This window comes from Hyperolius riggenbachi, chromosome 12, assembly GCF_040937935.1.
Source record: "Hyperolius riggenbachi isolate aHypRig1 chromosome 12, aHypRig1.pri, whole genome shotgun sequence".
NCBI lineage: Eukaryota > Metazoa > Chordata > Amphibia > Anura > Hyperoliidae > Hyperolius > Hyperolius riggenbachi.
In genome coordinates, this window is record NC_090657.1 from 111,341,530 (window position 1) to 111,368,396 (window position 26,867).

The following is a 26,867-nucleotide window of genomic DNA, read 5'->3' on the forward strand; positions in this document are numbered from 1 at the left end:
TTATATATTTTAGATTCATTACACACAACTGAAGTAGTTCAAGCTTTTTATTGTTTTAATATTGATGATTTTGGCATACAGCTCATGAAAACCCAAAATTCCGATCTCAAAAAAATAGCATATCATGAAAAGGTTCTCTAAACAAGCTATTAACCTAATCATCTGAATCAACTAATTAACTTTAAACACCTGCAAAAGATTCCTGAGGCTTTTAAAAACTCCCAGCCTGGTTCATTAGTCAAAACCGCAATCATGGGTAAGACTGCCAACCTGACTGCTGTCCAGAAGGCCATCATTGACACCCTCAAGCAAGAGGGTAAGACACAGAAAGAAATTTCTGAACAAATAGGCTGTTCCCAGAGTGTTGTATCAAGACACCTCAGTGGGAAGTCTGGGGGAAGGAAAAAGTGTGGCAGAAAACGCTGCACAACGAGAAGAGGTGACCGGACCCTGAGGAAGATTGTGGAGAAGGACCGATTCCAGACCTTGGGGGACCTGCGGAAGCAGTGGACTGAGTCTGGAGTAGAAACATCCAGAGCCACCGTGTACAGGCGTGTGCAGGAAATGGGCTACAGGTGCCGCATTCCCCAGGTCAAGCCACTTTTGAACCAGAAACAGCGGCAGAAGCGCTTGACCTGGGCTACAGAGAAGCAGCACTGGACTGTTGCTCAGTGGTCCAAAGTACTTTTTTTAGATGAAAGCAACTTTTGCATGTAATTCGGAAATCAAGGTGCCAGAGTCTGGAGGAAGACTGGGCAGAGGGAAATGCCAAAATGCCTGAAGGGGCAGCACGGTGGCATAGTGGTTAGCGCTCTCACCTTGCAGCAAGATTTCATTTTTCAGCATGACCTGGCACCTGCTCACAGTGCCAAAACCACTGGTAAATGGTTTACTGACCATGGTATTACTGTGCTCAATTGGCCTGCCAACTCTCCTGACCTGAACCCCATAGAGAATCTGTGGGATATTGTGAAGAGAAAGTTGAGAGACACAAGACCCAACACTCTGGATGAGCTTAAGGCCACAATCGAAGCATCCTGGGCCTCCATAACACCTGAGCAGTGCCACAGGCTGATTGCCTCCATGCCACGCCGCTTTGAAGCAGTCATTTCTGCAAAAGGATTCCCGACCAAGTATTGAGTGCATAACTGAACATAATTATTTGAAGGTTGACTTTTTTTGTTTTAAAAACACTTTTCTTTTATTGGTCGGATGAAATATGCTAATTTTTTGAGATCGGAATTTTGGGTTTTCATGAGCTGTATGCCAAAATCATCAATATTAAAACAATAAAAGGCTTGAACTACTTCAGTTGTGTGTAATGAATCTAAAATATATGAAAGGCTAATGTTTATCAGTACATTGCAGAAAATAATGAACTTTATCACAATATGCTAATTTTTTTTAGAAGGACCTGCATATGTTATATTTTGCTCTTAATATTGCATCCTATTCTTGTATGTACATTTTTTTTTTAAAGGAAAACTTTTACAAATCTAGCTCCCAGCATTGCTGCATTTCAGTCCTAAGTTTAATCCCTGGCCTGGATCATGTCTATGTGGTGGAGTATGCATGTTCTATTTGTGTTTGATCTCTCTGGGCACTTCAGTATCCTCCTGCCAGTGGCATAGCAATAGGGGTTGCAAAGGTTGCGACTGCACCGGGCCCTTGTGCCAGAAGGGCCTCGTAGGGCCCTCCCCTCAACCGTAGTATTAGCTCTTTATTGGTCCTGTGCTGGTAATAATCACTTCTATATGTGCTTTGAATAGTAATACTCATTAGCCTCCTTAGCGTTCTGGACGAGCTGAGCTCGTCCAGTAACGCCGCTGTGCACCGCTCCGGCCCTGGTAGGCCGATTTGCGCATTTTTTTTTTCAAACACGCAGCTAGCACTTTACTAGCTGCATGTTTCTTTGGATCGCTGCCGCTTGCTGCCGATCTGCCGCTACCCGCCGCGAAAGAGGCCCCCCCCCCCCCGCAGACCCCTTGCGCAGCCTGGCCAATCACCGCCAGGCTGCGCTATGGGTTGGATCGGGACTTCCTGTGACGTCACGACATTGATGACGTCGATGACGTCACTCCGTTCGTCATCATGGCGATGGGGGAAGCCCTAAAGGAAATGCCGTTCAGAACGGGATTTCCTGATGGGCATGATCACCGGCGGCGATCGGAAGGGTGGGAGGGAGCAGGGAGAGGGGAATCATGTAGCTAGTGACAGGCTAGCTACATGATTAAAAAACAAAAATTAGGTGAAAATACCCTCATCAGAACGCCCAGCAGGTTAACAAACTGTTCCCCATCCCCTTCTTGCACCCCTGACACTTTGGTTATCCTTGGCAGGATTTGGTGAGCTGTATGAATTATGTATAGAGTTCTTGGGGGCCCAATGTAAAACTTGAACCAGGACCCATAGCTCCTTAGCTACTGTATGTAGCTTCTGTATGTAACTGTCTCCTACATCCTAAAACTATACTAATGAGTGTTAGCTGAAAGCCCCCAGATTGTCTTTAAGGCTGGTTCACACGGGCTTCTGCTGAGCTTCTGATTAACATCTCGTTCAAATGCAGTGTTTTTTTTTCAAGAATGCCAAAGTTTAAAATCTAAGAATGGATTTTGAAGGCTTTTAATAACTTATGAGTATGTTGCATTTTCTGGGCTTTTGCAGGAGGTGTAGGGAAAGGGCTGGGCTTCATCGACTTAGAGCTGGTTCACATGGACATCCGCCTGGCTTCCATTGGCGTCTCATTCGGCGACATCTCGGCAGTGTGGCATTCAGGCTTTCGGCGGCTTTCAGTGGCTACCCGTCGCGGTCTGTGTTTTTTGTCCCCATAGGGGAACACTAGACGTGGCTATTAATCAACCCTGGATGCTACATGTAGTGTCCAGGGTCATCTCAAACAATGGGAAAAAATGGATCAGAACGCCGGTAAAAGCCTGGTACAAACGCTCCTATTCATTTGAATGGGAGCATATAACGACAACAACAAATAACATTTGTAAAGCACTTTTCTCCCGTAGGACTCAAAGCGTGTAAGCATGGCTCAGACCAATAATTGGATTGATTGGTAAGTCATGGTACAGAGGAAGAATTCTATAAGTCTGGAAATGCCAGGCTAAACAGTAGGCTTTTCAGTCTGGATATGAATAACTCCAGGGATGGGGCTGTCTTTACTGTGTATGGTAGGGAGTTCCAAAGAGTAGGGGAAGCATGACAGAAAGCTCTGTCTCCAAAGGTTTTGAGGTGCACTCTGGGAGTGGCCAAGTTTATAGAGCCTGCTGATCGGATGTTGTGAGAGGTGTGGTGCTTCAGCAAGTCCAGGATAAGAATGCAAGAAAGGCAACAACATCAAAGAACCGTCAAAGGGTCCTGAAGAGCCAAATCAGTTGGCATAACAAGATCCAAGTCATCTACACGTTATGCCCTGAAAGTTATCAAACACTTTGCTGGCATAATAAGCTTGCAAAAGGAGGACATAGAGGCTGCTGATGTGAAGACTTGGGAGCTCCTCATATTGTACGGTGGTTTTCAAGTCTTACACCAACTAAAAGAGAGCAGCAAGGTCTGGTAAGTGTAGTAGCTACTATCATGGAGGAAGTCCAGTCCATCCAGATGTACAGATCGTACACAAAGATGAGCTGCTAAGAGAATGCCTGAGGCAGCAGCATACATCCAAAGCAGGCCATATAGACAAGATAGGACACAGAACAATTGTATCACACCAGCTCTTGTGCCCACGGAGCCTTGCCCATAGACTCCTTACTGATTTTATGTACTGGCTTGAGCCAAGATTCAAACTCTGGCCAAGGGTGCAAATCCTACATCAAAGGCAACAGCCTTACCAGTACACTATCCAGCTGACCCATGTAGAGAAAGTGCCATGGCAAGAAAAGATCCTGTATGAGAAATATCATCATCAGACACCTGAAGTGACTTACACTGGAAAATCCTACTAGAGGTTGGAAAGATCTGGACTCATCATAGCAACAAAAGAATAGGAACTTAGCACAAGATCCATAGATCTACCACGCTAGGCAGGACCCATGTAGAGGCAGACAATGCAGTGACACTTTACACGCATTCCAACACATTGTAGCAAGGTATAAAATGCAAGCAGGAACAGCACACACCAATAAGCACCATCAGGAAGATGGCTTTATGTACAGAAACATCTCCACAACCTATGGACTAAACCCTTGCAAGTATTGAGATTCCACAGAAGGTCTCAGGGAATAATAGGGCCAAGACATCATGGCAGTAAACAACGACCAGAAGACAATATTGGTGATAAATCTAACATTACCAAAGTGACATCAGCAACAGGCCGGAGGAATAAGAGAAGTACTGGAGCCTAAAAGTGAAATTGAAAACATGTGGAAAGTGAAGGCAAAAGTGGTCCCAGTGCTGTTAGGAGCAATCAGCGCTCCGACTCCAAAGCTGAACGAGTGGCTTCAACAGTTCCCAAGAACTTTAAAATTCTTACTCCAGAAGAGTGCAGTGCTAGGAATACCTAAGACACTGGGCAGAACCCTGAATATCCATCCTAGTCCTCTGGTAAAGGATCTAAGATTGAAGAAGACAAATATCACAGGAGGTTATAAAGGAATATACAGTGGTTTGCAAAAGTATTCGGCCCCCTCGAAGTTTTCCACATTTTGTCATATTACTGCCACAAACATGAATCAATTTTATTAGAATTCCACGTGAAAGACCAATACAAAGTGGTGTACACGTGAGAAGTGGAACGAAAATCATACATGATTCCAAACATTTAAAAAAAATAACTGCAAAGTGGGGTGTGTGTAATTATTCAGCCCCTAAGTCAATACTTTGTAGAACCACCTTTTGCTGCAATTACAGCTTCCAGTCTTTTAGGGTATGTCTCTACCAGCTTTGCACATCTAGAGACTGAAATCCTTGCCCATTCTTCTTTGCAAAACAGCTCCAGCTCAGTCAGATTAGATGGACAGCGTTTGTGAGCAGCAGTTTTCAGATCTTGCCCGATTCTCGATTGGATTTAGATCTGGACTTTGACTGGGCCATTCTAACACATGGATATGTTTTGTTTTAAACCATTCCATTGTTTCCCTGGCTTTAGGTTTAGAGTTGTTGTCCTGCTGGAAGGTGAACCTCCGCCCCAGTCTTAAGTCTTTTGCAGACTCCAAGAGGTTTTCTTCCAAGATTGCCCTGTATTTGGCTCTATCCATCTTCCCATCAACTCTGACCAGCTTCCCTGTCCCTGCTGAAGAGAAGCACCCCCAGAGCATGATGCCACCACCATATTTGACAGTGGGGATGGTGTGTTCAGAGTGATGTGCAGTGTTAGTTTTCTGCCACACATAGAGTTTTGCATTTTGGCCATAAAGTTCCATTTTGGTCTCATCTGACCAGAGCACCTTCTTCCACATGTTTGCTGTGTCCCCCACATGGTTTGTGGCAAACTGCAAATGGAACTTCTTATGCTTTTCTGTTAACAATGGCTTTCTTCTTGCCACTCTTCCATAAAGGCCAACTTTGTGCAGTGCACGACTAATAGTTGTCCTATGGACAGATTCCCCCACCTGAGCTGTAGCTCTCTGCAGCTCATACAGAGTCACCATGGGCCTCTTGACTGCATTTCTGATCAGAGCTCTCCTTGTTCGGCCTGTGAGTTTAGGTGGGCGGCCTTGTCTTGGTAGGTTTACAGTTGTGCCATACTCCTTTCATTTCTGAATGATAGCTTGAACAGTGCTCCATTGGATGTTCAAGGCTCTGGAAATCTTTTTGTAGCCTAAGCCTGCTTTACGTTGTTCAATAACTTTATCCCTGACATATCTGGTGTGTTCTTTAGAGAAAGAAAAAGGAGGGGCGCTCTGAGCCTTCCGTCTTCCACAAAATAGAGTCCACAAGGGACAGGTCTCACCTGGATTCAAAGGGGCTGTTACAGCGTACACAGCCTCGATGCGCCTTGTCCCACTTAGCCGAGCCGGGGACTGAGCTCTCTTTGTGGCGTTGTTGCTCCCAATATTCTCTTAGACAACCTCTGAGGCCATCACAGAGCAGCTGTATTTGTACTGACATTACATTACACACAGGTGCACTCTATTTAGTCATTAGCACTCATCAGGCAATGTCTGTGGGCAATTGACTGCACTCAGACCAAAGGGGGCTGAATAATTACGCACACCCCACTTTGCAGTTATTTATTTGTAAAAAATGTTTGGAATCATGTATGATTTTCGTTCCACTTCTCACATGTACACCACTTTGTATTGGTCTTTCACGTGGAATTCCAATAACATTGATTCATGATTGGGGCAGTAATGTGACAAAATGTGGAAAACTTCAAGGGGGACGAATACATTTGCAAACCACTGTATAGTGAATGCCATATATCTACTAACAATTCCTCATAATAAAAAAATAAGTCTTTTTACCTTAATTTACGGTACCTCTCTGGAAAGATCAACCAAGAATTTGCATTTGTTCTTTGAATGTTTATGGACAATAGTATGTAACTAATAGAAAATGTTACATCTGTTGATGTTTTTGTTAGAATTCTTCTCAGATTCCTTCTTTATTACTTTGGATACAAAAAGACTTAAAGGATGCCTAAAGTGAGAGAGATATGAAGGCTGTCATATTTATTCCCTTTCTAACAATACCAGTTGCCTGGTTTTCTTGCTGACCCTCTGCCTCTAATACTTTTTGTCATAGATCCTAAACAAGCATATGCAATCAGACATTTCTGACAAAAATCTGACAAAATTATCTGCATGTTTGTTTCAGGTGTGTGATTCAGAGACTACTGATGCCGAAATGATCAGTAGGGCTGCCAGGCAACTGGTATTTTTAAAAAGAAATAAATATGGTAGCTTTCTTATACCTTTTGCCTTAGGTTCCCTATAAGAAGACAAGCCATAGGGTAATTAAAGGAAACCTGAGATGAACAGTTACCTTTAAAATAAACATATCCCCCGAAAGTGTATGCGAAATACAGGCTATTCCTGTAACTTTTTGTTGCCCTTCTGTGCTCATTTAATTCTTAATTTTTCATTTGTATCCTGTCTTAAATCCAAGATGGCCGACATCTGCTTCCGGGTCAGTGTCATTGTGTGTAAAGTTCTCCATCAAATAATGTATGCAGGGACATATATATATATTTGGGAAAAAACCTGCAGGTATATACACACAGGCACAATTACTTTTACTTATTCCTGTAAAACCAAAGACAAGCACAGATGTGTACAGTCATCAGAGCAATAGAGCTGTTCCATGTTTTTGCCATTTATGGATAATGGCTCTCGCTGTGGTTCGCTGGAGTCCCAAAGCTTTAGAAATGGGTTTATAACCTTTACCAGACTGATAGATCTTAAGTACTTTTGTTCTCATTTGTTCCTGAATTTCTATGGATCTTGGCATGATGTCTAGCTTTTGATGCGCTTTGAGTCCAATGGGAGAAAAGCGCTTTACAAATGTTATTGTATTGTATTGTATTGTATGGGGAGAGATAAGTGTGTAACTCAAGCTGGGACACTAATTAGCTGGGTAGATAAATAAACCTATGTTTTCTGAGCTGCTTCTTCCATCACAGGCACTGCTCTCTGTGATGCAGTTCTGTGCACAGATAGGAAGAACACGGGCAGAGAGGGGGGTGGGCTTGAGCAGACTGCTCTCACTGATATAGAGCTTCATGATAAAGCAGCCGACTGAGAGCTCAGTCAGTGGTTTTTACAGGTGGGATTACAAGCTCACAGGGCAGATCAGAATGCAACAGACAGCTGGGTAAGTGTCTGTTCTCATGTACTTACTAGTATATAGTATTAATTTAAGCAGGTTGCTTAGTCTCTGGTACACTTTAACCTGCCTGGCGTTCTGATTCCCTGCGGCCGCGGGAACGTTTTTTGCAATTTTTTTTAAAATATATCATGTAGCTAGCCTAGCGCTAGCTACATGATTCCCCCCTCCCTGCGGCGTCCCTCCCACCCCTCTGATCCCCGCCAGCGCAATCACCCATCCGGAAATCCCGTTCTGAACGGGATTTCCAGGAGGGCTTCCCCCGTCGCCATGACGACGCACGCCGTGACGTCATCGACGTCGGCGACGTCGTGACGTCACAGGGAGACCCGATCCACCCCTCAGCGCTGCCTGGCACAGATTGGCCAGGCAGCGCACGGGGTCTCGCCTGGGGGGGCCCTGCATCGCGGCGGGTAGCGGCGGATCTGCGGCGGCGATCGGACACAACACGCAGCAAGCAAAGTGCTTGCTGCGTGTTTTAAAAAAAAATTATTCAAATCGGCCCAGCGGGGCCTGAGCGGTGACCTCCGGCGTCTCTAGATGAGCCTAGCTCGTCCAGAACGCTAGGGAGGTTAAGCGGAGGAGTACAAGTAAAAGAAATTCCACGACAAGCTACTTAACTGTAAAGTACCATCATTTTACCTCCTTGCATTCACGTATACAAGATTTTGCATGTGCATCACCCCTCCTCTGGAATGCCCTTCCACAACACATCCATCATTCTCCAAATATACGCTCTACCTTAGGCCACTTCCCCTTTGTCCAATAGCCAAGTTGCACTCCTAGTTACTATATATCCTAAAACACATTGCCTCTTGGTATGTTCATTGTATACTACCCCACCACCTCTTGTTCCTCCCTTCCCCCCCCATTCTTTCAGATTGTAAGCTAGCAAGGACAGGGCTCTCTCCCCCTTTTGTGTCTGGGAATTCATTATACCTTTTATTCATCATGTTAATTTTTTCACTATCATTACCAATTCTGTAGTTTGTATTGATTCTGTAGTTTGTCACCAATTATGTATTTTGTATATTGGTGTATATCATTTGTCTGTATTATGATGTACCCCATGTTTGTTTCTTACTTTGTACAGCGCCACGGAATATGTTGGCACTTTATAAAACAATAATAATAATTTTATTCAAAAACAAAATGCAAAAATAGAAAAACAAACATGATTTTAGCATGAGAATGCAGGATGGCCACCCCATGCAGATACAGCGCCACCACATCAGATTAATCAAGCCACATGCACACAGAGGTATATTCTGTATATACTCGCATATAAGCCTAATTTTTCAGCATAAAATATGTGCTGAAAAGTTACCCCCTTATGCGAGTCAGTGGAGCAAAACAGATGGTGGAGCAGGTTTTGTTAATGGCAGATGAGCATAAGGATTGTGCACTAGTGATCCTGCTCTTACCAGCTTGTACCCTGCTGTGTCCGTGCACTCCATCCCCTGCAACATGGTGTGCAGAGTGTGCTGCTCAAGACTATATGTGTTCTCTGGCTTGTGGAGCGGAGCGTTCAAGCAAAGTTTCAGTGGTGCAGTGATCGAGGATTCTTCCAGTGTGGCAATCGTTGTCTCATATCTATGACGCCATCTAGTGGCTTCTTGAGACAGTAGGCAGATGTTCCCCCAGTACAAGTCAGCCTCCATCCTCATAGCCAGATGTACGCCAGGATCATACAGCTGTGTATGCTGGGGTACATCTGGCTATGAGGAGTGGGGCTGACTTATACTGGGGAACCTGTGGCTAATGTGTAGGAGGCTATATTGGGGAGGGGGCTTATACGCGAGTCAATCACTTTCCTGGTTTCTGAGGGAAAAGTGGGTACCTCGGCTTATATGCGGGTCGGCTTATATGCAAGTATATACGGTATACCTGTATCAATCTGTTGTATGAAGACATTGCTTGTTTTGATATTAAACAGCTACAAATAAATCTCACCGCGTGGTCTGTCACAGTGGCCCTTTTGACCCTTTTAGAAGATAGGGGTGTCATCAGGGGCGTTGCTAACCCCAAAGATCAGTGGCACGTGCCCCGGATCTATTCTGAGGTGCCCCAGATTTCCTCCAGGCAAAGTCAGGCAGCAGGTGGCAGTACTGGCCTCCAGATGCTTGGTCTCCAGATTCTACAGAAATCTTCTCTTTTGGGCTTCTCCCTCTAGTATCTGATTCTCAGATGCTAGGGGGAGAATCGCCAGCTCTAGTGGATCTCTCCAGACTTGGAGAGCGGATAGAGCAGATGAATAGTTCCTCCAGCTGTGCTACTCTGCTGGGTGGGTGAGGGTTGGGGGTAGGAACAGTGAGGACACACACAATATGCATGCTTCCTATGGAGACTCCAGGCACCACAGCTTCCAGCATGTCACCACAACACCCAGCATGCCCCATATAGGAATCACAGCACCCAGCATGCCCCATAGAGGAACCACAGCATCCAGATTTACACAAAAGCAACCAGCATGGCACCCAGCATGAACCATTGAGGAACCACAGCACCCACTATGGCACCGCAGCACCCAGCATGCCTCATAGAGGCACCTTAGCACCCAACATGGCACCAGAGCACCTTTCATACCCCACAGATGCACCCAGCATAGCACCACAGCACCCAGCAGGCCCCATAGAGATACTACAGCACCCAGCATGCCCCCATATAGAAACCAAAGCACACAGCATTTCCCCATAGAGGCACCATAGCACCCAGCATGCTCCCCATTGATGCACCACAGCCCCCAGCATGCCCCATTGAGGCACCACAGCTCCCAGGATATTGCCATAGAGGTACCACAGCTCCCAGGCATGCTGAGAGTTGTGGTGCCTCAATGGGAGGCCCGTGGGAGCACTAGAAGGTCAGGGAATGCTATGGGTGACTGCTAGACAACCTGGCAGCAGGACAGCCCATCCAGCAGAAAATCAGACCAGCCAGGCTGTCATAGCAACTTACTTGCAAGCTGTTTGGTACAGTTCCGTAGAAGTATTTGAATGTTGGTAAAGTCACCATTGGAGATGTGTCATTTGTCATTCATGTGGATATCCCCTTCTGTATACAATCAGTCTGCTCTGGATTCCAGAGTGATAAGGCAGCACCTGTCTGTGTTTCAGGACTCTGTAATCCAAATCCGGTTAGTTTTGTGTGTATCATGAAATCACATCAAGTGTTGACATTAGTTGTGTGGATTCCTCCATCTTTCTCATGACCTATGTTGCCTAAAGCACAGAACTTATCAAACAATCCCTTCCAATACAAGAAATTCAAGTTACACAAAATGTATGTGGAGGTTCCACTGCCCTGGAGCTTACACGCTTAAAGTAGCCCCGTTTAAAATCACAGTGCCATTAAAGGTGTCCACTAATGATACAATCTTGATAGTGCGATCTTAAATACATATAGTAAAAGTATCAACTGAGTAAATATACTACATAAGCTTTATGCAGTTCCTCATATTACGTAGAAGTGGTAACATTGTATCATTAGTGGGCTCGTTTCCACTGTAGCGGTGCGGAATCGCCTGGATTCCACCGCTGAAGAAATCTCATGCGGCTGCGTTTCCCCATGCGGATTTACCCGCGATTTCGCATGCGATTTCGCATGGCAAGGATCCAGGCGAATTTAACCATGTCACTGCCTATGTAAAGTACCATTGCCTTTCATGCGAAATCGCATGCGAAATCGCGGGGAAATCCGCATGACAAAGCCGCATGCGATTTCCCTATTGAATGCATTAGCGGCGATTCGCCCGCATTCCTGCCGCACGTGAAATCTGACGACCCTGTCGTGCAGATTTTTCCAGCACCGAAAAACGCCGCCGCCGCCGCACACGTGGAAACAGCCCCATCCACTAACATTGAGTATGCGAATCCGCATGCAGTGCCCGCATGTGGATTCGCTATAGTGGAAACGAGCCCTTAGGTCACATGTGCCTCGCATACAGTCTCAACTGCCTCCCAACAGTGCTTGTTTTACCAAGGCTAGAGGAATCTGTTCTAAATTGTTCTATTCGCCTCCTTTACTACCTGGTGCAGAAGTGTAGCCATGCTAACCAGCTGCTTACATGACCATGCACTGACTCTGGATTGGAACAGCTGGTTTATAGTCACGTGGGTGGAAGAGGAGAAGTGGTCAAGCCCAACAGAACGCCCTCCTGCCCACCTAACTGACATGAAACCAGTCACTTAAAGCCAGATGTTCAGATGGGGTGAGGGCCTCATGTGGTGTGTCTACTTCTCTTCTCCACCCACATGACTATAAGCCAACTTCTGCTTTATTACAAAGTTGTATATAGTCTCAACTGTCAGGAAGTCCTGAATGCATAGTCATATGGCAGAGTGTAGGTGTGTGAGAAAGGCATCATGGGTGTATGCCGGTGATGGGTCCACACGTGATCGATCTGCATTGGGAACGTTTTTAACTAGTCGATGTTATACTAAAGGGAATACCTTGCTGCAACCATTTTCCATTTTGCAGTACAATTACAGCAGCTTTATGCACATGAAGCAGCACCACATTATTGTTATTTAGTGTATCACATATGGGGCTTGATTCACTAAACCACGCTAGCGTTTTCACATGGAAATTCACGATTGCGTGTGAAAACGCACACGAAAAAGATAGCGCGGCTATGATATGAGTTATCACGGTTTAGTGAATCAAGCCCATAGTATAAACAGTGACAGCTCCTCCTGAATAAGAGTGGTGCAGATCGTACACTGGTCGCTGCTCACATATAATTTTTGATCATATAATCTTATGGGTCCCCCTGGTGTGGGAGGAATTGCCAAACACAAGTTATGCCTATTGTACATCATTGTATTTGATAGATTTATTGAATCAAATGACCTACTTAAAAAATAGTATTTAAGTGCTGGTAATTGATTGACTGCTTGAAGGAACAACATTGCTCAACAGGAAACAATGATGAAGTGCTGATAAATAGTTAACCTTTAGCAGTGACACTGTCCAGTCCACATCCTCAAGAAATAAATATTGTTCTGTTTTTCCCAGGAGGCAGCATGGACTTGGAGGCGTTGGAGAGCAGTCATAGTCCTGCGCCAGACAACCCATATGAACGAGAAGGCTGCACTTCCCGAGGGCTCACACCTCTGAAGGGGCACACAGAGAAAGTTGACCTATTATCACCAGATGTGAAGAGGTCACAGCCATTGTTAATACAGAGCAGCAGATGGGGGTAAGTCATACAAAGTTATTGTGCTTGTAAACTCACCTGCTCAAATCCAGGTATACAAATCCAGGTTTTTAGAATTGGAGTTTCTATGCCTTCAAATCACAGCTCTTTAAACTGTACTTTTTTATGCACAGATTAGGTTTTTTGCTTTGCTGATTCTGTTAATGGTATTAAATATCTTTCGATTGCAATTTCTATCCAAAAAAAGAATTCCCCGAACCGGAGTGTAAACTCAAAGGCTATCATTCATAAAGCATTCCCGCATGCGGAAATGCGTAATACCGCTGACTTTACCGAGCACTGAGCAAGTTTTGTATTCATAAAGCCTCTTTCCGCATGCGGAGCTGACATTCCCGTGCAGAGTGACAACGTACCGCCTTGTGCGGTGTGGATACGCAGTTATCCAGAAAAAGTATCAAAATGTTCATTAATAAACATTTCCGCATAGCGGTATGCGGAAGGGGATTACCGATCCCCTGGATGTAACGGGAAGCTTGCGGAGTACATGTAAGTGAATGGGACGGACCTCCCACACATCAGCAGAGAGAGCACCGCATGGAGGGACTCGGACAGCTTTTCTGTTTCCGCATGCCTACCGCCCGCCTGCCGACACCATTCTCCAGAAAACCTCCGCACTGCTACCGCCCCAGGCACAAAGTTTATGAATGACCACCCAGAAGGATAAACTACCGACGGCGGTATTCTCCCGCACGGGTTCCCCTTACCGACAGCCTGTTCATGAATGATAGCCAAAGTATTCTATTTTTTAACCACAATGGGCCATATGCAATTCAGTTTTTCACCTGAATTTTCTCCTAGGTGATATTTTGAAACTTGTCAATAAAATGTGTTTCAAACCCCTAACAAGCAAAAAAATACTCAAAATAATTTTGATAGTACCTTTTCTCCTACTTTTTGGTACTTTTTCCTTTGCAAATTGCTGAAAACGTATTCTACATTGAAGATGAAAAATGATCTCCTAGGAGAAAAGTCAGGTGAAAAAGTGAATTGCATATGGGCCCAATATGTTGGTCTGTTTAGAGACTGTGTTGAGAATTCCCAAAACCGTTGAAAACAGTTAAACAAAGCGCCTGTTTGTCACCCAGGCACTTTATTTATAGTAGGTTCACAGTTTCAGAGCACATAAAAATAACTCAAAGACTGCACTTAGATGTAAAACCTATAACATTTCATTAATAAATACTTAGCTACAGAAGGGTGGTCAAAATGTCCAGCTTGATCATCTCGGATTTGTTCCTGAGGGGTCCCATTTGCTCTGACAGGCATCTCAGGTTTGGTGGTCCCAAGAAAAGTTTGCTATCGACCAAATAGTCCTGTCAAGAATAGAGATTTTAGGTTTGCGAACCTCCCGCGAAAGTTCGGTTAGCACGAACTTTCGCGAACTGCAATAGACTTCAATGGGGAGGCGAACTTTGAAAACTAGAAAAATTTATGCTGGCCACAAAAGCGATGGAAAAGATGTTTCAAGGGGTCTAACACCTGGAGGGGGGCATGGCGGAGTGGGATAGACGCCAAAGTCCCGGGGAAAAATCTGGATTGGACACAAAGCAGCGTTTTAAGGGCAGAAATCACATTGAATGCTAAATTGCAGGCCTAAATTGCAGGGAGTGTAATTAGAGTACTGCTTCACACTGACACACCAAACTCGCTGTGTAACGCACCGCAAACAGCTGTTTGCGTAGTGACGGCCGTGCTGGACTGATGCGCACCATGGTGAGATTGTTCTTCCTCACTCAGTGATGTCAGGTAATGTCTGACTGTCTTATCAACTTTCGATGGTTCTTTCTCTACCATTGTTAAAGCTTACATCTATTTTTTTAAATACTTGTTCTGCTTGCTGTTCAGTACCTGCAAAGGGAATCTTTTATGGAGGGCAAGTCTGCCATTGCGAGTGATCATGGGTAATGGCGGGGGAATCTTGGTTCGATTCCGGTCCGGAGTGGGAGCCTAAGAAATGGCTACCACCACCACACATCCAAGGAATGCAGCAGGCACGCTGTGGGCAAAGAAGCAGGAACGGCTACCACACACATCCAAGGAAGGCAGCAGGCATGGCATGCAAGTCCTGAGGTAGTGACCAAAAATAACAAGACAGGAGGACTTTTGAGGCCCTTCTGTATATGTGAGATGAATCAACTTTAAATCCTTTAACGAGAATCTGTTATGGAGTGCAAGTCTGCCATCCATTCAAGTGAAAGGTATGTACTGACTGCCAGGGGTGTAACTAGACATCACTGGGCCCCCTGCAAAATTTTGGATGGGGCCCCCTCCCGCCAGGACAGAGCACTTGGGGAGGGGTAGCGGGCTTGGGGGCAGGGCGCTGTACATTAGAGCCTGCTGCACACTGAATAGGGACAGCCTACAAATCTTTGTCTGCAAAACTTTGCATGATTCCTTATAAGTGGCTGAGCAGATGCAGTCATTAGAACAATTGTGCAGAGAGCAGAAAGTTTTTACTCTCCATGCCCTTGTCAGTCTCTCTGGACAGGGAAAAGAAACTTCTCCCCCCACAGGGCCCCTTGTGGCTTCTGGGCCCCCCTGAGGCTGCATCCTTTGCAGGGCCTATTGTTACGCCCCTGCTGACTGCCAGGTATAATACAATGTACAGTCTAAGATGCAGTGAAAGGTATGCAGTGACTGCAAACAGCTGTTTGTGTAGTGACGGTGATGCTGGACTGGTGCTCACCATGACGAGAGTGCAGGTGAAGGTGATGGCGGCTTTCCAGCCCATATGGTCGCCGGACTGAGGTAGCTGAATGACAGAACAGTGACTGTCCAGCTGATCAAATTTGGTCTGATCACAATGAAGCAACGACCTTATTGTCTTTGGTGTGCTACCCCCTGAGACACTCATATAGCCGGCGGTCATTGCTTCATTGTGATACGCAATCCCTTTCACCGCGGCAAGGTAATGATCACGAAGGGGAATGGGCACATGTATATGCCTTTTGTTTTGTTGTTGCAGCCGCAGTGCAGCCAGAAAAATTAGGCAGGCACGTACTCGCACAAGAAAAATTATTATAGCGGCCGCTGCTAGCAGCGGCCTACAAAATTCAGGAATCCGCCTGGAGTCCTGGACCCCATTGGTGGTGGTGGAGAAGGCAGTCAAGCGGCCTGCGGGCAGAGGCGCTGTGTGGGGAGCGGCTTAGTCTTGGGGCAGGCAGCCAGTCAAGCGGCCTGCGGGCAGAGGCGCTGTGTGGGGAGCGGCTTAGTCTTGGGGCAGGCAGCCAGTCACACGGCATGCAGGCAGAGATGCTGTGTGTCGGGACTGACTTAGTCTTCGGGCGGGCAGTAGCCCTCCGGGATCCATGCCTCATTCATTTTGATAAAGGTGAGGTACTGAACACTTTTGTGACTTAGGCGACTTCTCTTCTCAGTGACAATGCCTCCAGCTGCGCTGAAGGTCCTTTCTGACAGGACGCTTGAGGCAGGGCAAGACAGAAGTTGGATGGCAAATTGGGACAGCTCTGGCCACAGGTCAAGCCTGTGCACCCAGTAGTCCAAGGGTTCGTCGCTGCTCACAGTGTCTACATCCACACTTAAGGCCAGGTAGTTGGCTACCTGTTGGTCCAGGCGGTTGTGGAGGGTGGATCCAGAAGCGCTAAGGCGAGGCGTTGGACTAAAGAATGTCTGCATGTCCGACATCACCATGAGATCGCTGAAGCGTCCTGTCCTTGCCTGCGTGGACATGGGAGGATTACTGGCAGTGGTACCTTTATTGTGTTGTGCTGTGACATCACCCTTAAACGCATTGTAAAGCATAGTTGCCAGCTTGTTCTGCATGTGCTGCATCCTTTCTGCCCTCAGGTGAGTTGGTAACATGTCCGCCTCTTTGTGCCTAAACAGAGGGTCTAGTAGCGTGGCCACCCAGTACAGCTCATTCCCCTTGAGTTTTTTTATACGGGGGTCCCTCAACAGGCTGGACAGCATGAAAGACGCCATCTGCACAAAGTTGGATGCAGACGTACTATTCATCTCCTCTTGCTCTTCCTCAGTGACGTCAGGTAAGTCCTCCTCCTCCCCCCAGCCACGAACAATACCACAGAAAAGTCGAGCCCCCTGCGACCACTGCTGCAGTTATTCTTCTGCCGCCGCCTCCTCCTCCAAAGAAACACCTTCCTCATCATCCGAGTCTGACTCCTCTTCCCCACACGACTCTTCCTCCTCCTCCCCCCTCTGTGCTGCCGCAGGTGTTGAGGAAACATCTGAATCTGATGTAAATTGCTCCCACAACTGTTCCTGCCATAACTGTTTCTCTTCACGCTCCTCCACAGCTTGATCCACCACTCTACGCATGGCACGCTCCAGGAAGTAAGTGTACGGGATCAAGTCGCTGATGGTGCCTTCACTGCGACTCACCAGGTTGGTCACCTCCTCAAACGGCCGCATGAGCCTGCATGCATTTCGCATCAGTGTCCAGTTGTTGGGCCAGAACATCGCCATCTCCCCAGATTGTGTCCTTTTACTGTAATTGTACAGGTACTGGGTGACGGCTTTCTCCTGTTCTAGCAGGCGAGAGAACATGACCAGGGTCGAATTCCAGTGAGTCGGGCTATCACATATCAAGTGTCTCACTGGCAAGTTGTTTCTCTGCTGAATGTCCGCAAAGCGTGCCATGGCCGTGTAAGACCGCCTGAAATGCCCACACAACTTCCTGTCCTGCTTCAGGACGTCCTCTAAGCCTGGGTACTTTGACACAAATCTTTGAATGACTAGATTCAGCACATGTGCCATGCAGGGTACATGTGTCAGCTTTCCCAAATTCAAAGCAGAAAGGAGATTGCTGCCGTTGTCACACACCACGTTGCCGATCTCCAGCTGGTGCGGGGTCAGCCACTGATCCACCTGTTTGTTAAGAGCAGCCAGGAGAGCTGGTCCAGTGTGACTCTCTGTTTTGAGGCAAGACATGTCTAAGATGGCGTGACACCGTCGTACCTGGCATGCAGCATTGGCCCTGGGGTGATGGGGCTGTGTAGCTGGAGAGGAGATGGCAGCACCAGTAGAGTTGAACTGCCACTCAGCCAAGGAGGAGGAGGAGGAGGACGACGACAGCGAAGAGGATGTAGTAGGAGGAGAGGAGGTGGCAGGAGGCCTGCCTGCAAGCCGTGGAGGTGTCACAAGTTGGTCCGCTGCACAGCCACGTACTCCCTGCTTGCCATCGATCACCAGGTTGACCCAATGGGCTGTGTAAGTTATGTACCTGCCCTGACCGTGCTTGGCAGACCAGGCATCCATGGTCAGGTGGACCCTTGACCCAACGCTGTGTGCCAGAGATGACACCACTTGCCTCTCAACTTCACGGTACAGTTTCGGTATCACCTTTTTAGAGAAATAATTGTGGCCTGGTATCTTCCACTGCGGTGGTCACAAATTTACAGAAAGCCTCAAAGTCCACCAGCTTGTATGGTAACAGCTGGCGAGCTAACAGTTCCGCCACGCCAGCTGTCAGACGCTGGGCAAGGGGGTGACTGGCAGAAATTGGTTTCTTCTGCTCAAAGATTTCCTTCACTGACACCTGGCTGCTGTGGGCAGAGAAGCAGGAACCGCTCAAGGGCAGAGGCGGAGTGGAGAAGGGTGGCTGTGAAGGTGCATGGGAGAAAGCGGCTGAAGATGCTGCACCTGAAGGAGGAAGAGAAGAAGGAGGGTGGCTTTTCTTTTGTGTGCTGCTTTTGCTCAGGTGCTCTTCCCATTGCAGTTTGTGCCTTTTCTCCATGTGCCTTCATAAGGCACTTGTCCCTACGTGAATGTTGGCCTTTCCACGGCTCAATTTTTGGAGGCAGAGAGAACAGATGGCATTGCTCCGATCTGAGGCAGACACATTAAAAAATTTCCAAACCGCTGAGCCCCCCTAGGGTGATGGCACTATGGTGGCCTCAGCAGCTGACGTTAAAGGGCATGTTGGCTGGCTGTACATAGGTGCGGATACATGGTGCCAGACACTGCCACCAGCTGTTTCTGACGTCGAGCTCCCCCTGCTTCTTTCAGCAACTCGTCTCCTCCTACTCCTCCCCCTCCAAACTGTCCCCCTGTTCATCTCCTCTACTGAGAACATAAGTGGGATCCGTATAATCGTCATCATCATAATCATCCTGCCCAGCTTCGCTTGCCTCAGACACCTCCAAAACTGCACCAACAGCAGGTACTTCATCATCTTCCAACGTTACGTCCATAGTGTTGCCTAACTCAGACATATGAGGTGGTGTAACTTGCTTAGCGTCTTCATCTGGTTGTAACAATAATGGCTGTGAATCAGTTAATTCCCCACCAATTAACTCCTGCGAAGTGTAAAATGCAATGGATGTGGTGCTTGTAGTAGCACTGGTGGCTGCGGAAGAGGAGGTGTTCTGTGGCAGTTGGCTGATGGTGTAATGGTTAAGGGCTCTGCCTCTGACACAGGAGACCAGGGTTCGAATCTCGGCTCTGCCTGTTCAGTAAGCCAGCACTAATTCAGTAGGAGACCTTTGGCAAGTCTCCCTTACACTACTACTGCAAGGAGAAAAGCGCAATATAAATGTTATTTGTCTTGTCTTGTCTTGTGTTAAATAGTCAAGCACGTCCTGACAATCTTGGGTGTTAATGGGACGTGCCTTCTTCTGAGCACTGTACTTTGGGCCAGGGCCGCATGAAATCACATCAACACGACCTCGCACAGACCTGCTAGGTCTGCCTCTATCTCTGCCTGTTTTGTCCATTGTGTCCATATCAGGGGGGATGAAGTGAAAGGTATGCACTGACTTGACTAATACAATGTGCAGTCACACAGGTGCAATTAACAGGTATGCACAGAGTGGTATATCACACTGCATGCACTCACGTAGGTAGGTGGGTGCACTGAACACAACAGGTAGGTATATGCAGTGATGGGTATTACAATGTGCACCTGTCAAACACAGACAGGTAGCAGACAGGCACAGTGACACTGCGTGCGCTCAACTCACATAGGTAGGTGGGTGCACTGTGAACAACAGGTAGATAGGTATATGCAGTACTGGGTATTACAATGTGCAACTGTCACACACAGAAAGGTAGTGGACAGGCACAGTGACACTGCGTGGGCTCAAGTCACATAGGCAGGTGGGTGCACTGTGACAACAGGTAGGTATGTATATGCAGTAATGGGTATTACAATGTGCACCTGTCACACACAGACAGGTAGTGGACAGGCACAATGACACTGTGTGCGCTCATGTAGGTGAGTGGGTGCACTGTGAACAACAGGTAGGTAGGTATATGCAGTAATGGGTATTACAATGTGCACCTGTCACACACACAGGTAGTCACTGAATGTGCTGGGCCTGGCAGTGGCACACACACACACAGTATGAATTTGCAAGGCTGTCTATGCAACACAAGTGTCAGTGGGACACACAGCAATGAAAAATAGATCACAAGAACAAGATTAGCTCTCAAAAGAGCGGTTGTGGGGTGCCATTTTAACAATAAGAATCAGCAAGGAGCAAGCTAACAAGCCTACAAGAGGCTAACTAATCTTTCCCTATGAGAGAGTCTGCAGCAACTGTCCCTTCTCTATTTACTGCAGGCACACGAGTGAGTGAAATGGCCGGCGGTGCCTGCCTTTTATAAGGGGGGGGGGTGGCTCCAGGAGGGAGTGTAGCCTGATTGGCTACAATGTGCCTGCTGACTGTGATGTAGAGGGTCAAAGTTGACCCTAACGGTGCATTATGGGGGCGAACCGAACTTCCGGTAAAGTTCGCGGTTCTCCACGATCGCTAACCCCTGGAAGTTCGCCAGCGAACTGTTTGGGCCATCTCTAGTCAAGAAGCCGCTGATTATTAGGAATCATGGTCTGCCATTTACTGCCTGCTGTTTGTAGTACTGAGTTGGACTTCCCTGAATTTCCACTATCCACCAGCAGTGGCTGTTTCCTGATCTTGGCAACCTTTGATCTCCTCTATCCATCAGTAGGCGGCCTTTTATTGACTATAAGGACATGGACTTGCAGTTGCCATTGTGGATTGCGGGTGGTTCAGGAGAACTTGTTGCCAAAGCACACCACCAGCTGCTTTGTGTCACTAATTACATGGACTATGTGCGAACTGCCTCTTCCTCCTGATAGTTGCCAGAACTTTTTGTGCTCTGAGGCCTGAGTATTCTGGACAATCTTGTACCTGTAACATGATCTTGATTTGACTACCCTGTTGCCGTATATCTTGCATGGATTCTGCTTATGCTTATACAGTACAGATACAGTACTCAAACTAATCCTAAATGCCTTCTGGACATCTTTCCTTTTAAGGTTATGGTCATTTGCCTACTAAGGTATATTACATGTACTGTACTTCCATTGAAGGAAATGGCTAATTCTGAAGTGAAAGAATGTTACATACTGATAATAGGCTGTATACTATTTATAATAACATGTATATACAATATCACTGGTAATTGGATGAGGCATGATTATATCACTAATTGAACTACATCATCCTACAGAGGACAAGTGGTCCAAAAATGCGTACATGTGAAATAAAAAAGTGCCAATTTATCCTGGTAGTAGATCATCAAGAATGCGCAAAAGAACCAGGGCTCAACTGATCATTGATTATCATTATAAACTCCATTTATTTTCAAGTAGAATATACAGAGATCACCGACATGACGTTTGGGGCAGGCCAGGTACATCCTTTATCAAGTACTCAGTGTACTGAGGGATATTCAACGTAACCACTTTGCATCCAGACCTTGTTTCCCCCTTATGGACCAGAGCTGTTTTGACATTTTAGCTATGTCCCTATTTAATCAGCAATAACAAGTTAAATAATCACATTCAATGCCAAGCCGCTGCAGCTAAAGCTAATAAAATGTTGGGATGCATTAAAAGGGAAATACAAACTTGAGATGCTATCATAATATTGCCCCTGTTTAAAGAGACACTGAAGTCTCTTAAAAATCATCTTTTTATTACAATAGCCTGTGAAACATTACTGTCCTAACTAAAACGCCGCATCCCTGCGGCTGTAAGCTCACTAAATCCTATCAGCGGTGGATCTCCACCTCTCCCCCGCCCCTCTCAGTGAAAGAAGACTGAGAGGGGCGGGGGAGAGACGGCGATCTGGGCTGACAGACGCACTGAGAGGCAGAGCTGCGGCTCATAGCTCTGTCTCTCACGGCAGCGCTGCCCAGATTGCCCCCCGGGGAGTTTGGGGGGATTTGGTTAGATTACAGCGACGGGGATGCGGCGGTTTAGGTAGGGCAGGGATGTTACACAGGTTTTTGTGATAAAAAGAGGATTTTTAAGAGACTTCAAAGTCTCTTTAACTCTCTAGTAAGACCACATCTGGAATACAGAATTCAGTTTTGGGCACCACAGTACAGGAAAGATATTGCAGTTTTAGAGCAGGCGCAGAGACAAGCAACTAAATTGATACGAGGGATGGAAGGTCTCACAAGGGTAGATAAACTGGGTTTATTTAGTCTAGAGAAAAGACGCCTTAGATGGAATCTAATTCACATGTATAAATACATCACAGGGCAATATAAAAGCTTGGCGGATGAGCTTTTTGTCTCTAGGCCTTCTCAAAGGACTAAAGGACATGATCTGCGCATGGAGGAAAAATGTTTTAACCATTTATTTAGGAAAGGGTTCTTTACAGTAAGAGTGATTAAGATGTGGACTGCATTGCCACAGGAAGTAGTTGGGGCAAATTCTACACCTGCAATTAGTGCAGAATGCTGCTGCCAGATTGCTAACAAACCAGCCTCGCCACTGTCACATTACACCGATCCTTCGCTCACTGCACTGGCTACCAGTAGAATGGAGAATACTCTTCAAGATTGGACTGCTGACATTCAAATCCCTGCACAATCTGGGCCCTGGATACATGAAGGACCTGCTAAAGCTGCACCACACCTCTCACAACCTCAGATCAGCAAATTCTATAAACTTGGTCACTCCCAGAGTGCACCTAAAAAAATCTGGAGATAGAGCCTTCTGTCATGCTGCCCCTACTCTTTGGAACTCCCTGCCACACCCAGTAAAGACAGCACCATCCCTGGAGCTATTCAAATCCAGACTGAAAAGCCACCTGTTTAGCCTGGCATTTCCAGACTTATAAAATTCTTCCTCTGTACCACGATGGTCGGAGCCATGTTTATGCGCTTTGAGTCCCATGGGAGAAAAGCGCTTTACAAATGTTATTTGTTGTTGTTGTTGTTGTTGTTTTTGTTGCATTTAAAGGGTGCTTAGATGCTTTCCTTGCATTGAAAGACATCCATGGCTACAATTACTAGGTAATGCCCAATGATGTTGATCCAGGGATTTTATCTGATTGCCATCTGAAGTCGGGAAGTAATTTTTTCCCTTTTGGGGCTAATTGGACCATGCCTTGTAAGGGTTTTTCGCCTTCCTCTGGATCAACAGGGATATGAGGGGGAGCAGGCTGGTGTTGTACTTTGTTCTCTGGTTGAACTAGATAGATGTAAGGTTTTTTTCAACCCAAACAACTATAAAACTATGTAACATTATCCCTACACCTAAATAAAATATATATCATTTTTTTCAAGACTAACTAGGCTTTCATTCTATGGCATTTTTTCCCTCAAAAATTTTGTTTTCTATGCATTTTAATAGGGAAAAGAGGGAAAAATTCCAGTTTAAAAATAAAAAGTGCTATTGTGGATAAAAACTAAAATTTTGTTTAGCTATTTCAATCAAGATCTACTGAGAAAATAAAAGTATTCTTAATGGTAAAAATTAATCTTGGCTCAGGGAATATGTATTTGCTTTACTTTCACCAATTAGTGCTGCTGCAAATACTGTAGTGTCAGAGGTTTTGCACAGGAGTAAGCCCAATCGTGCACAGCTGTGCTTCAGCTTCAAGACTTATATCTACATCCTCATGGATTAGATGAAGTCACAGAGGACGTAGATATACTGTAGTGGTGGAAAAAATTGGTTAAATACAATACACAGGAATAAACACACCCACTAAAGAGTGGGCACCACCTTAATGAAAATGTTGTTAACCCTAAAGGCCCTTGCACACCCGGGCGGTTACCGCACCCCACAGCCGGGCAATGAAAGTCTATGGAGACTTTCATACTGCCACCTTACAGCGTGATGTGACGGAAGTGATGTTTTCGCTACATCCCCAAAGCAGGGCCAGAACTATGTTACATAGTTACATAGTTACATAGTTATTTTGGTTGAAAAAAGACATAAGTCCATCGAGTTCAACCAGTACAAAGTACAACTCCAGCCTGCTCCCTCACATATCCCTGTTGATCCAGAGGAAGGCGAAAAAACCCTTACAAGGCATGGTCTAATTAGCCCCAAAAGGGAAAAATTTCTTCCCGACTCCAGATGGCAATCATATAAAATCCCTGGCTCAACATCATTAGGCATTACCTAGTAATTGTAGTCATGGATGTCTTTTAACGCAAGGAAAGCATCTAAGCCCCCTTTAAATGCAGGTATCGAGTTTGCCATAACGACTTCCTATGGCAATGCATTCCACATCTTAATCACTCTTACTGTAAAGAACCCTTTCCTAAATAAATGGCTAAAACGTTTTTCCTCCATGCACAGATCATGTCCTCTAGTCCTCTGCGAAGGCCTAGGGATAAAAAGCTCATCCGCCAAGCTATTATATTGCCCTCTGATGTATTTATACATGTTAATTAGATCTCCTCTAAGGCGTCTTTTCTCTAGACTAAATAAACCCAGTTTATCTAACCTTTCTTGGTAAGTGAGACCTTCCATCCCACGTATCAATTTTGTTGCTCGTCTCTGCACCTGCTCTAAAACTGCAATATCTTTTCTGTAATGTGGTGCCCAGAACTGAATTCCATATTCCAGATGTGGCCTTACTAGAGAGTTAAACAGGGGCAATATTATGCTTGCATCTCGAGTTTTTATTTCCCTTTTAATGCATGCCAACATTTTGTTAGCTTTAGCTGCAGCGGCTTGGCATTGAGTACGATTATTTAACTTGTTGTCGATAAGTACTCATAAGTCTTTCTCCAAGTTTGATGTCCCCAACTGTATCCCATTTATTTTGTATGGTGCTAGACCATTGGTACGACCAAAATGCATGACTTTACATTTTTCAACATTGAATTTCATCTGCCATGTATGTGCCCATATAGACATCCTATCCAGATCCTGTTGCAATATGACACTATCTTCCTGAGAGTTGATGATTCTGCACAATTTTGTATCATCTGCAAAAATAGCAACATTGCTCACTACTGCATCTACTAGGTCATTAATAAATAAATTGAAGGGCACTGGACCCAGTACAGACCCCTGTGGAACTCCACTGCTAACAGTCCATTTTGAGTACGATCCATTGACCACAACTCTTTGTTTTCTGTCCATTAGCCAGTTCCCTATCCATGCACACAGACTCTTCCCCAGTCTTTGCATCCTCAACTTTTGCACCAGACTTTTGTGGGAAACAGTTTCGAAGGCCTTTGCAAAGTCCAAGTATATCACATCTACATCATTCCCAATATCCATATTAGCATTCACTACCTCATAAAAGCTGAGCATGTTAGTCAAACAGGACCTGTCTTTAGTAAACCCATGTTGATGCTGAGAAATAAGATTATTTTCTACTATGAAGTCATGTATAGTATCTCTTAGTAACCCCTCAAATAGTTTGCATACAACTGATGTTAAGCTTACAGGTCTATAATTTCCTGGATCTGATTTTTTGCCCTTCTTAAATAATGGGAAAACGTGGGCTGTACGCCAATTCACTGGGACTCTGCCAGTTGAAAGAGAGTCACAAAAGATAAGATAAAGGGGTTTAGCTATAACTGAACTTAATTCCCTTAGATCCCGAGGATGCATGCCATCCGGGCCAGGTGCCTTGTCTATTTTTAATTTATTTAGTCTTGCCTTCACTTCTTCCTGCGTTAAGTATTTAATATAACAGTTAGAAGAGTGGGACTCTTCTGCCTCTGTAATTTGCAACAGTGCTGTTTCCTTTGTGAAGACAGAAGCAAAGAAAGCATTTAATAACTCTGCCTTACCTTGGTCATCCACCACTGAGTTCCCACCCTCATCCTTTAGGAGTCCTATACAGTCAACCTTTCTTTTTTTAGAGTTGATGTACTTGTAAAACTTTTTTGGTTTAGATTTGATATCTCTAGCGATTTGATTTTCAGCTTCGATCTTTGCCAGCCTAATTTCTTTTTTACAATTTTTATTGCTCTACTTATACGGTAATTGCTTAGCGCAGCCTCGGTCCCCTCCTGTTTTAGGACCTTATAGGCATTCTTTTTCCTCTTCATTTTATCCCTAACCTTTCTATTCATCCATAGAGGCCTTTTTTTATTCCTAGACATTTTGTTTCCATATGGGATATACATACTACAATATTGATTGAGAATAAGTTTAAAAGCTTGCCATTTCCCTTCAGTGTCCTCCCCTTGTAGTACATTATCCCAGTTCACCAAACTTAGTGCCTGGCTAATTTGATTGAACTTTGCTTTTCTAAAATTCATAGTTTTAGTGGTCCCGCTGCCCCGTGGCCTATCAGTCACCAGATCAAACGTTATTACCAGATCAAACATTATCCCTATTTATTGTCCAGTGCTGCGTAATATGTTGGTGCTTTATAAATACAATAAATAAATACTATAAATAAAATAAATGTTGTGATCACTATTTCCCAAATGTTCTTGAACCTGCACATTTGATACATTATCTGATCTATTAGAAATGATCAGATCCAGTAACGCATTCCCCCTAGTTGGTTCCGTTACCATTTGAGTCAAGTAATTGTCCTGTAGTGCTGCTAGAAATCTGCCGCTTTTACCAGAATGGGTAGCCTCAATACCCCAGTCAATGTCTGGAAAGTTGAAGTCGCCCATAATTATGACCTCATTTTTACTTGCAGCTTTTTCAATTTGC

The 26,867-nt window shown here is 45.4% G+C and overlaps 1 protein-coding gene across 4 annotated transcripts in view; it reads left to right on the plus strand.

Moving 5' to 3' along the window:
- Positions 1 to 26,867, plus strand: part of GRB7 (growth factor receptor bound protein 7) — a 437,163-nt gene that overhangs the window by 324,622 nt on the left and 85,674 nt on the right. For all 4 annotated transcript variants that reach the window (XM_068262979.1, XM_068262980.1, XM_068262981.1 and 1 more), the window contains one exon: positions 12,787 to 12,970. In XM_068262979.1, coding sequence (XP_068119080.1) covers positions 12,787 to 12,970 — 184 coding nt within the window. The remainder of the gene's footprint in view (positions 1 to 12,786; positions 12,971 to 26,867) is intronic.